The sequence below is a fragment of the Giraffa tippelskirchi genome, chromosome 5, assembly GCF_054371585.1.
Source record: "Giraffa tippelskirchi isolate mGirTip1 chromosome 5, T2T-mGirTip1v1.2.pri, whole genome shotgun sequence".
Taxonomy (NCBI): domain Eukaryota; kingdom Metazoa; phylum Chordata; class Mammalia; order Artiodactyla; family Giraffidae; genus Giraffa; species Giraffa tippelskirchi.
Window position 1 is genome coordinate 112,952,454 of NC_137279.1, and position 12,150 is coordinate 112,964,603.

At 39.5% G+C, this 12,150-nt stretch overlaps 1 protein-coding gene and 1 long non-coding RNA gene across 12 annotated transcripts in view; one reads left to right on the top strand and one right to left on the bottom strand.

Moving 5' to 3' along the window:
• GNAT2 (G protein subunit alpha transducin 2) overlaps positions 1-5,939 on the top strand; it is a 17,248-nt gene extending 11,309 nt beyond the window's left edge. For 6 of the 11 annotated variants that reach the window (XM_081487085.1, XM_081487087.1, XM_081487083.1 and 3 more), the window contains 5 exons: positions 307-464; positions 2,432-2,560; positions 2,793-2,922; positions 4,744-4,897; positions 5,427-5,939. In XM_081487085.1, the coding sequence (XP_081343211.1) occupies positions 307-464; positions 2,432-2,560; positions 2,793-2,922; positions 4,744-4,897; positions 5,427-5,617 (762 nt within the window). In that variant the 3' untranslated portion in view covers positions 5,618-5,939. The remainder of the gene's footprint in view (positions 1-306; positions 465-2,431; positions 2,561-2,792; positions 2,923-4,743; positions 4,898-5,426) is intronic. The other 5 variants (XM_081487092.1, XM_081487089.1, XM_081487090.1 and 2 more) reach the window with 2 other exon arrangements.
• Positions 5,940-7,214: 1,275 nt separating this feature from the next.
• On the bottom strand, positions 7,215-9,857 carry LOC145505351 (uncharacterized). The gene is made up of 2 exons (XR_014052953.1): positions 8,497-9,857; positions 7,215-8,352 (listed from the first exon to the last, which is right to left on the bottom strand). It is a non-coding gene; the product is annotated as an uncharacterized LOC145505351 (long non-coding RNA).
• Between the last annotated feature and the right edge of the window lie 2,293 nt (positions 9,858-12,150).

Sequence of the window (12,150 nt, forward strand, 5' to 3'; positions counted from 1 at the left end):
AGAGGACCCACATTTCCTGGCAGGACCCTCACATTTGGACCAAGGATGGAAGATGAAAACACCACAGAGGAAGCCCCTGGGATCTCTGCTATCCACCAGACATCCCAGGGCTGGATATACTGCCACCCTCCACATCACAGAAGCACCCTCAGAAAATAATCAGTGTATTTACTTAGAATCTTTGTGGAACACCGCCTCCACCTAAGGCTTTGATAGAATGCAAAATGCTTTCCTTTCAGAATTCCCAAAAGCCTCCTGGAAAGTCATTACTCCCATGTAATTCTGATCCTGATTTCTGCCTTACAGGATGATGGGCGACAGCTCAACAACCTGGCTGACTCCATTGAAGAGGGCACCATGCCTCCTGAGCTAGTGGAGGTTATCAGGAAGTTGTGGAAGGATGGTGGGGTGCAAGCCTGCTTTGACAGAGCTGCAGAGTACCAGCTCAATGACTCGGCATCTTAGTAAGACTCTGACTGGGGGCAGGGTGGGATGAGGTGTCAGCAACATTCTGGGAGAAATCTCAGCCAGTTGAAATTTTCTGGCCCTGAGAAATGGAGACCCAAGGACTGAATTCAGCCTGTATACCTGTCTTGTTAGGCTTTGAACAGTGTTTTACTGTGCTCTGAATTTAATGCCTTTGAGACCTTTGCCCCAGTTCCCTTCACGCTGTATTGCTTTAACATTGGTCCAGTGCAGCCTACAAAGCTGAAGACTCAAAATCCAAAACAGAGGTGCTCTGTTAACAGCCCTCAGTCCCTGTCTTAAGTCAAACACAGAGCCTCTTCTTTCAGAATCATGAATACTAATACAGCCCTGCAGTTCTGCCACATACTCCTTTAGGAGGCATTATTCATGATGGCCCTTTCAGTGCAACCCAGGCTCTACTTAAGTCACGAACCTAAACTCTCCTTCACCCCTAGTATCTTATGTCAAGATGCCAGGGCAAAGGACACAAACGGCCACGGAAGTTTGTGGTCAGGGGTTAGAGAGCACCAACTTTGCAAAGCTGCTTTCCAAAACATATGGTACACAGTTTATCAATCCTACTCAGACAGTACGGTCTCACAGACGGGTATAAGCTTCAGCGTCAAAAAGACCCGGATTTAGCCACTGTTCTATCACCTGGTCTAATAATAAAGTTATCATTTACTGTCCTTGCAGCCCTCACTCAGGCCTAGACACTGCTCAGTGCATTAGGTACATCTTCTCATTTAATCTGTACAATATGTCTTCATGGTAGATAGTAGTTTTTATCAGTCCCATTTATAGAGGAAAAAAACTGAGGTTCAGAGAAATAAATTAACTTACCCAAAGTCACACAGATAAATGGCAGAGGCTAGATTTAAATCTAGGTCTATCTGACCACAGAGTTGAAGGTTTTTTATAATATACTCACAATGCCTCTTGTCCTGGACCAGTTATTTAACTTTTCTGGATCTTTCCTTCATCTGTAAAATGGGATATGAAACCTGAAGGTTTATGAGGTTAAATGAGAACTTAAATGTGAAAAGCCCTGGCATATATTTACTTTACTTTTCTTCTTTCTCTGTTATCTCATTTCATATCTGCCTTTTTTTTTAACTTTTAATGGTAACTGTCAAACATATACAAAAGAAGAATACAATCAATCACTTGGCTTCAGCAGTCACCAACTGATGCCAAGTCTTGTTTCATTTTATATCCATTCACCATTGGTTTATTTAGAAGTAAACTCAGATATACCATTTCATCCTAAAAATTTCCTTATGTATCGCTAGAAATATATTCCTAAAAAAAAAGTCACATTATCACACCTAAATATTCAGTAAGTCCTAATGTCATCAAATATCGAAGTCAGTGTTCATTCAACTTTCTTCAGTTATCTCAAATGTTTTCCCTTCAACCTGATATACAACATCTATGCACTGCACTGGTTCATGTCTCATATGTTTCTGAAATCCCTTTTAATCTACTCCTGCTTCCTGATAGAACTTTTGACACCCATTTAAACCAGTGGCTCCCAAGGACCAGTTTCATGGAAGATAATTTTTCCATGGACCCAGGGCACAGGGGGGAGATGGTTTCAGGATGATTCAAGTGCATTTATTATGTACTTTATTTCTGTAATTATTACACCAGCTCCACCTCAGATCATCAGGCATTAGATCCCAGAGGTCGGTGACCCTTTATTTAAACCACCAAGTCTCATTCAAGAGTCTAGAAAACTTTGTAGTCAGATGAAACATAAGGAAAAGTTATCTGACAACCTAACTTCCTTTTGTAAGGACACATGAGAAGGGTTTGAAGTAAACACTCCTAGATTTAGCAATACAGATTCTCGTGCTGGTTCTATCACCATATTACAGTTATATGCCTTTGGTAACACCCTTCACCCTTCTTGACTTCGGCTGTGGAAAATTTAATATCAATGACAATCCCTTTTCTCCAGCTACCTGAATCAATTAGACCGAATTACCGCCCCTGACTACCTCCCTAATGAGCAAGATGTGCTACGATCCAGGGTCAAAACCACAGGCATCATTGAAACCAAGTTTTCTGTCAAGGACTTAAACTTCAGGTGAGTACATTGTTCCCTGGGAACATGTCAGATACCCCAAAAGGGGGCATAGGAATGCTTCTTGGCCTTCACTAAAGCCCCATCTGAACTACTACTCCTTCCCCCTCTTTCCTCTCCACCTCCCATCTTACTGCTAACTGGCCCCAAGATGGCCATCTCTCTGAGGTAAACAGCAAGTGCATGTGGGTCATACGTTGGGTATACATTTAAGAACAGGTGTTTTTTCTCTCAGGATGTTTGATGTGGGAGGGCAGAGATCAGAGAGAAAGAAGTGGATCCACTGCTTTGAGGGAGTCACCTGCATCATTTTCTGTGCAGCCCTCAGTGCCTATGATATGGTGCTGGTGGAAGATGACGAAGTGGTGAGTGACTTTTGCACCAAGCAGCTTTGACAGATCAATTCCTCATGACCCTTCCTCTAAGCTTTGTGTCACTCCAATGGCCCAACCTGGGTAATCTCCGCTAACACTAATAGTCGAGCAGTCTTCTAGCAATCAATGTCTCAGGCAAATAATTCTAGAAATACCTCTTCTTCTGCAGGTTCTAGGTTAGCACTTTAGAGCTCCAGATTTACTGAGAGCTTGGTCTCAGATGAGACATCCAAGTACTACTTGGGACATCAAAAAGTTCATCAAAGAAACTGAGTATTAAGGAGATAAGTGATCATTAACTTGGCAAAGCAAAAAGAGTTGCACTTAGTACTCTCCCAGGCTGCCTATGGAAGTAAAGGAGATGAAAATGACAGAGCAGAACAATGTATGATGTGCATCTTTATGCAACTTGATAGAAGGGTTGAACTAGTAAACTCATTTGGAAGCCTAAATATATACTGTCAACAGGACTACAGAGAGACTGGCAAACCAGGTTTCTCACGTGCCACTTAAATTGGCAGCTGGAGAACTATCTGAGGGTGGTTCTCTTGAGCCTACAGAGTTTTACAAGACAGAAGCTCTGTAGGATAGTGTCAGTCCATCCAGGTAGCATCTGAATTTTAGACAGAGGATGTCAAAGGCATGAAAAACCCCAAATTCACATAAACATCAGCTCCACAAATGAAGGCCCACAGTTAACTGACAGAAGGCAAAGCTTCTATCCTCCGATCCCCTGCTCCAGTTCTCCTGCCTTCTCCTTAGTACCTCAGGTTCACATTACAGCACTCTTGAATATCCTCTAGCCAAAATGTCTTAGAGAGCCATTCATTTTTCAAGAACTCTTCTGTCCTTAATCTTAAAGTTTACAAGGTCTTAAAGGATTTTGTAGGAGTGTTAGCAATGAGCAAAGGTTACAAATTAAATTTGTTCTATCAGGTGAAAAGATTGAGCCCAAGTCAGCCAAGAGCACATTCCAAGACCCTAAAGGCTTGCTCCCTAAAAAAAGGCTGCTTTGGGGGCACTGGGTAACCTCTGGACTCCACAGATTACAGCACTATTTCTCACTCATTCCAAGTGGCAATCAGAAAAGGAAATAAGGCAGAAGTGCTTGTGGTGTGGCACTGGAAAATTTTTTAGCCCTTACCATTTGGCACCAGGGCCAAATAATCCCTATTATGTTCCTACCCAAACTGAGATCTAGGACTGTCTAACAGAAACCTATCAAAATTATCCTGGAGATGAAAGTGGACACATGTTAACTGGCACCCAGTTTCAACCCTGAATCAGCAGCCCTTAAGAATATCAAAGTCCTTACCTGTGCCCTGGCTGCCAAAGATATCCAAAACATTTATTGAACACCTATATGCCAGCTACTATCATGGACACTTGGAGAAGGAAATGGCAACCCACTCCAGTATTCTTACCTGGGAAATCCCATGGACAGAGGGGCCTGGAGGGCTACAGTCAATCGGGTTGCAAAGAGTTAGACATGACTTAGTGACTAAACCACAACATCATCATGGACACTACAAACACATGATCTCATTTAACTTTCATAATAATCCTATGAAATAGGGAAACAGAGACTCAGAAAAGCTCAGTAATTTCTTCCAAATCATACAGCTGATATAAAGATCAGAAGGAAGTCAGATCTCTTTGGCTCTACTCTATCACACTGAACAGACATAAGCTGTTCCCTATCTTTCCTTTTACATTTGGAATGCAGGTCTCTTCAAGAGGAGCAACAACAGGAAGCAAACAGGTATGCCATAAGCCCAAACTGATATTTCTGATGGTATTTCCTCTCACTAGAATCGTATGCATGAGTCACTGCACCTGTTCAACAGCATATGTAACCACAAGTTCTTTGCGGCCACTTCCATTGTCCTCTTTCTCAACAAGAAGGATCTCTTTGAGGAAAAAATCAAGAAAGTCCATCTCAGCATTTGTTTTCCAGAGTATGACGGTAAGTGCCAAAGGCCGGAGACAATTCTTTCATAGTAATGATGGGCAATTGCCTCATTTCCTGTACCAAGAAGTTCCTATACTAAGGAACTTGATTTTAAGGAGTAGTAAGTGTAACTCCTTTGCTTTGATGAATTGATGATCCCTTATCTCTTTAATATTGTCTTATGAGTTTTATGATGTCCAAGAGATATTTGGATGTCTCACCTGAGTATTCAGTTAGAGGTTTAAATTCAGATATCTCTGGAATAGAGCAGACATTAAATGCAGATGAGCCACTGATTATTCAAATGATACCTGCCAGAAATCAAAGGTGTCTAAGGAGACAGAGACACCTCTCTTCTCAATTCCTTTGCTCAAATGTAAAACACTGGAGTGCAACAGAGGAGAGGACCCACCCTCCAAAACTAAACCCCAACCACAGCTGTCTTGTTAGACAAGACAGGATCAAATCAGTCACTTAAAAAGTAAGTGAGCAACTAAGAAGGCCTAATTTATCCTACTTCTTCACTGTTTTTCTGGAAAACCAGGGAACAACTCTTATGAGGATGCAGGGAATTATATCAAGAGTCAGTTCCTTGACCTCAACATGAGAAAAGATGTCAAAGAAATCTACAGTCACATGACCTGTGCTACAGATACACAGAATGTCAAATTTGTATTTGATGCAGTTACAGATATTATCATCAAAGAAAACCTCAAGGACTGCGGACTCTTCTAGTTCTCACCGTTCCTCAAGTATGTTCTATAAACAGGCTCCGAATCTCGGTCATTTTAAGCAGAAAATTTTAGGTCAATATATTATGACAAGAAGAATGAATCCATTCTCCCTCGGAGACGGAGTATGTATGATTGCAACTGTGTCTCATTTGTTCTTTTAAAAGCGGGATAGCTAGCGCAGTTTAAAGAATGCAAGACCAGGAATCAGAAGACCCAGGATCCATTACTAGCTCTGCAACTTACTGTTGGTGCAAAAATGTAAATATTTCATTTCTCTGAGCCTTGAGTCCCTCATCTATAAAATAAAGGTAACTTCTCTACTACTTCACAAGGTTATTCTAATGATCACAAACATAACTGAAGGAAGGCACATAAAAGCTGTGTGGTGACACAAAGAAATCCTATATAAAAGCTCCCACTAATGAAATTTAACACCAATGTTTAGACGAATTATCCCAAACAAAAAAGCAAACCTTCCCTGCAATCTGCAAAAAAACCTAAATTAGTTAAAAACAGAATTTCAATAAACCTACCACCCTTTTTTACTATAAGACCTTTATGTGCCTTAGCTAAGAGATCTGAATCACCAGATAGAAGATGTGAGTTTGTGAGCTCTAAGGCACACATCCAGTTTTTGTTTTGTTTTGTTTTTTGCCACATGGCTTGCCTTGCAGGATCTTAGTTCTCCAACCAGGGATTGAACCCAGGCCCTGGTCAGAGTAACCACTGGACTGCCAGGGAGTTCCCCAAAATGATTTGCATTAAATCACATTATCCCTCTGTTCCCAAACTGCCAGACTGTGTTCCCTGTATCTCTGTAAGTATAGGGATACTTATCCCTCTAAGTAACTCAGCTATATAAGACACTCTCTGAATGAACCTGGAGGACAGAACACACTCCCACTTGGAGTATTAATGATTGTATTGCTGCTACTTCTGTCACAGAATTTAGAACAAGTGAGCAATCCTAAAATTCAACTGCTACATGTTTCAGAACAAAAAAGGCAGCTGATTTTGCTTTAGGCACTGTAAATCTTTGCAGTTGGATCTATGTGATGCCTGGCTGAAAACATCTCCCCAAACAGGCCAACAATTAAATTATCCCTTGAATTCCTTTGAGGGGAAACAAAGCTTGTATTTATCTTGACAGGAGGTGGTGAAGTCAAGTATAGATTTAGCATCTACAACTACTAGTGAGGAAAGCTCTTGGCATCCAAGATTTAGTATATAAAAGAAAGTGTCAATTAAAATGAAAACCTGCTCCTTGCCAGAAAAACACATTCACACTTAGGCTACTACTAGCAATATTGATAGTAGAGAGCCATATGAGCTTGAAATAAACTGAAGAATAAATTTGCAGGTGTTAAAATTGGATTCATTTAATAGTCTTTCTGATTCTTTGAAAAGAAACCAACTTGGGAAAATTACCAGAGAAATAAGGAAAAGTACTCTGTCTACTGCCGATTAAAAAACTTAAACCGATGAAAAAAATCTGGGCATATTTCTTGTATCCAAGCACTGTTCAGGGACTGTAAAGGGCATGCTCTAATGCTCACTAACCTCTTTGCTTTAACTCAACTTATAGGAGTTCCAAGGTGTTTCTTTTTCCTTTTGGTATCATAAATCCCTCTAGCAGTCTGATAAAGCCTATGGATCTCTTTCTCAGGATACTTTAAAATGCATAAAACAAAATTCAGAGAACTACAGAGGAAACCAACATACTGAACCAACAACAGTTCTATCTTCGGCGTTCTGAAGCCCCAGGTTAAGAATTTTGCTACAGCTATGATCTTAGCTATTCAAGGCCCAAATGTAGTTTTTCTCATTTATTCCACCTTCAAGTAGGGTAACCCCACCTACCCCCAAATCACGACAAACTTTGCTTTTCTAAATTACTTTTTCCTCGATCTTTGACTCTAGGCAGGAATTGGTTATAGGCCAAACTATAGAAGCCCAACCCAGACTCTTTGGTTATTAATGTTCATATAGAACTTGCCCTACAGTACTAGCATGAAAACAGAGTCAGTGGGACAGGTCTTATGGTAGAACAATCTCTAGCAGAATAAAACACAGTTAAATTTTAGTTTTCTTTTGCTCTGGTAGACATCTCAACTTTTCACTGGTTTATAAACAAATTCCCACAAGCCAAAAGATGCCCTATATTCACTTTGCAGAAAGGTTATCTTGGAGGCTGGATAGGGAAGTAGCACTACTTAAAAGCAACACTTCTACAGCTGCTTTACTCAGGTTAGAATCTGGTTACTCATCTTATAATGCTTTCAAGCTAAAACTCTTCTGGTGAGTCTACACAGAATAAAAATTAGGGGCCTTGGTCATCCACTCACCTGTTCCTTAGAACAAAGTCAAAATGATTTCCTAAAGCTCTTAGCAAACACCAGGCTCTTCTCTGAGTAAAGGTAAGAGGACTTGACTTCAAATGTTCTCGATAGGCTTCCAAGAAATGTATTAATCCCTACCGCAGCTTAATTGTTTGTCAGACCCAGAGATGATTCCTAAACCTTACACTATTAGAGACAACTACATTGGTACTTCTCCTATCCTACTGGCTTATTTTTATCTCATGGACATTTTGATTGTGTCCATGAAAAGTTCTCTTTGCATAAAACAGCTGCTGCTGCTGCTGCTAAATTGCTTCAGTCATGTCCAACTCTGTGCAACCCCACAGACGGCAGCCTACCAGGCTCCCCCATCCCTGGGATTCTCCAGGCAAGAATACTGGAGTGGGTTGCCATTTCCTTCTCCAATGCATGAAAGTGAAAAGTGAAAGTGAAGTCACTCAGTTGTGTTCGACTCTTAGCAACCCCATGGACTGCAGCCTACCAGGCTCTTCTGCCCATGGGATTTTCCAGGCAAGAGTACTGGAGTGGGGTGCCATTGCCTTCTCTGAAACAGCTGCCAGAAAGCTTAAAACCAAAATTATGCCATATACTCACTCTGCTGTCTATCTGTCTTCTTTTGCTCCATTTTAAACTTACATTATACTGTTGAATTTCATGTTATCACAAATTCTTTTCTGTAACAAGACAGGTTAGAAACTAATACTCAACCTTGTTTTCATATACTGCAACCTTAATGCTTAGGATGATAAAGCTAAAGGAAACTCAAAATATTTCAGGTCCATCACTAGCAATTTATAGATACGAAACTGAGGCCAAGGGAGGTGGAGTGTCTTCATTAAGATCACCCCACTGGGAAGTAACAGAACTTGAACTCCAAAACAGGTCTTCTGAATCCAAAGCCAGTGGTTTTTCTATCTGTACAATACCAACAGTCCACCAAACACTGTAACGTCAAAGTCAATTTTCTCATTCGCCTAAGCTCCTTCTAGTCCCAAACAAGTCCTGGGTTATTTTTAAATTATGCCAACTCTAAATCATAGCTATTTAACAAAACCATCTCCAAACTAAATACAAACTGGCCTCAAAATGGATGTGATATTAGCATAGAATAATAAAAATATAAATAGCTTTGTTTGTTGAAGGTATAATTTCCTGTTCTTATCTTAGAGGGCAGAGACCATGTTTTCCTTGAATTGAGTGATTAGACATTGATGAAAGCAAGCCAAATGTAAATTAAGTTCCATTTCGTATTAATCTGATGACAGTTGCTTTTTTTCTTACAAAAATATGACACATAAGGACAAACACAGTATGATTTCACTTATATCAAGAATCTAAAGTAGTCAAATTTATAAAGACAGAAAGTAGAATGGAAGTGAGGAGTTATTATTTAATGGGTACAGTTTCAGTTTGGGAAGATGAAAAAAGTTCTGGAGATGGACAGTGGTGATATTGCATAAAAACGTGAACGTACCTAATACTACTGAACTATACACTTAAAAATAGTTAAAATGGCAAATTTTATGTTATGTACATTTTACTACAATAAAAAAATAATAGAAAAAATATAACTGGAAATGTGCTTTTATGTTTCTGTCAATTAAAGGATGGATAAAATGAGCACAAAAATTCAGTGTAAGAACCATATAAAAGACACATTTACTCCAAATAGTTCCTACTCTGATAAAAAAAAAAAAATTCACGTACATGGACCCCAAATAGTCAAAATCTGGGTGGCCCCATCCCCAAGGTGAAAAATAAGAACCTTCAAAAACCACGCTATACTTGGAGATGTGCCGTAGACCAAAGTGTGCTGGCCCTGCTGGGTGGAGAAGGTGGTGAAGGGTGAAGAGCTCTTACCTCCCACTGCCCTCTCTACCCGGCACAGCCCCCGGAGCACAGATTCCAGCAGGACTTCAGGGTTGGGCAAGGGACTGCAAGTGTGCCAGAGCCTCTGGTGATCCTGCTAGGCAGAAGCGTGAAGACATCTCTGTGAGGTCAGACAGATAAACTGCAGATTGTAGGAACTCTTCTGCCCTTTGGTCATGGAAAAGCAAACACCGGTTTGAATAGGAAATAGAGCACTGGATTTAAATGCAAAATCTTTACAGACCTTTTCACCCTGCTTCACAAAATAAAATTTGTAGTTGAATTTGTAGTAATTTAGTTCACTTTAGGTTTTCAAAATGAGTATGGGAAAAGTGATTCTGAGAAAAGGCAACCGGCAACAATGAACAACATTTGCAGGTATTGTCTTGAGACTTACTTTTTTTTTTTTTTTTTTGGAGTAGAGTACAATTTCGAATATCATAAAGAATATTTATGAAACATTTCTAATATGTTATTTCTATTTGATCAGAACCATAGTATATCAGAGATGGAAGGGGTACTTTAGTCTGTCTTTAGATGAGGGATATAATACTGAAAGATTCCATAGCTAGCTGGAAGCTAGAAGACCAGAACCCAGCACATCAAGCAACTCTCCAACCTCGTAAGAGGACCCTTCATCCTATACAAGCAAAGATGAACAGTTAGAAAAAACAGGTAATTTCTTATAATTTGTTATGTCCACTGGGATTCTCTCTTACATATAAACAAGCCTCTTGGTAAAAATGTTTGGATAACCCAAAGGAATATGGCCGGGGGGGTGGGGTAAGAAGATAGGATATCTGTACAACAAGGTTGTACAGAATTTAATATTCCAGCTGTAAATGACCTTACAGCTTAGTGAATGCTAACACATTGAGATGGTATACCCCAGAAGTATATTTACTAATATTTGATTATTTCTCCTACCATGTTGATTCCCCCTAGATTTCAGGAAGGGAAAACATATACCACTGGGCATACAGAGATACATATTTAATTCCTCAATCATTCCCTTTACCTACCTTATCCCCAAAAGACTTTCATTCTATAGCTAGTTTTGTTCTTTATCTACCAACTGTACATGGATATTGATGTTATTATAGTTATCTTTGTTATAGGATTTTATCTTTACTTTTGTGTATCTATTTTCACTGAAAATAAATGGAGTGAAATAAATGAAATAAATGTTTAGAAATCCAAAGTTTCTTGTTTTGTTTAAATTTTATATAAAAACCAAATACTCTTATCCAAAATGCAGTAATGTTCTTTGGCTACACAGTCCTCCAATTAACTTTTTGGGTGAAAGGCACTTTAACTTATGTACAAAAGGTGCTTTGTACTTACTGCAAATAAAAAATAACTCAAGTCATTCACTAGTGATTTAGAGGTTGTTTACTATCCATGTTGATCTTGAATATAAGGTCTATTCAGCTGTCCCCAGGATGTTGGCCCAGTTTAGTTGCACCAGAACCACCAGAGGAATTTATTTAAAAATACATATTCCCAGGACCTGGTTTGGACATTTTAATTAAGTCGAGGTTAGCCAAAGAATCTCTGTTAATCTTACACCACAGGTATCTACTGCTGTATAATACTCCATATTATCTCTTATTCCTGAGAAGACTTGAGTAAAGCCAGGTGCAGGCCTGACATAGTATCAGAAAATAACTGTCCTTCCCTGATTTGTTCTGAAATATGCTCTCCTCAGCAGAAGTAACTCATAAAAAGGTTGTCAGAAAACTGAAGGGTGGGTGGTGAGGGGGAATGGGGATCCAAAACAAAGGTAAAGGAACAAGGATCCTGACCATCCTGGAAGTCTGTTCTTCAGTATGCCTCACTTAAATTAAATTTTTTACTTTCTGATAGCTGATAGCAAGAGGTATCTAAGTTCCAGGTCTCTAAGCAGCTTGGTTTTCTTTTGTGTTTGGACAATCATAAATTTATAAGGAGACCTGTGGCTGGTTCAGGTCAGATCTCTGATTTGTACTTTGAAGCCTAAACTGGAAGAAGAAAATTACCTGGTAGTACTGGGAAACAGAGATAATTTTATTCTTAAAGTCAGTATCACATATGAAAGATTTCAGGTAATCAGTAAAAGGAATTAGTACTATTAATATTTTAGGTTTGTATCAGTGAGTATGGGGCCATTGTTTTTTGAACATCTAGAAGGAAAAAAAAATCATTCAAAGGCAGCTTTTTGACTGCGTGAGAGACTAACTTCCCCTTGTATGTAACTGCCAATGCAGCAAGGAGCTCTGCAACAGGAAATGCCAGAACTATGCTAAGCAAATGGATAAATATAAAA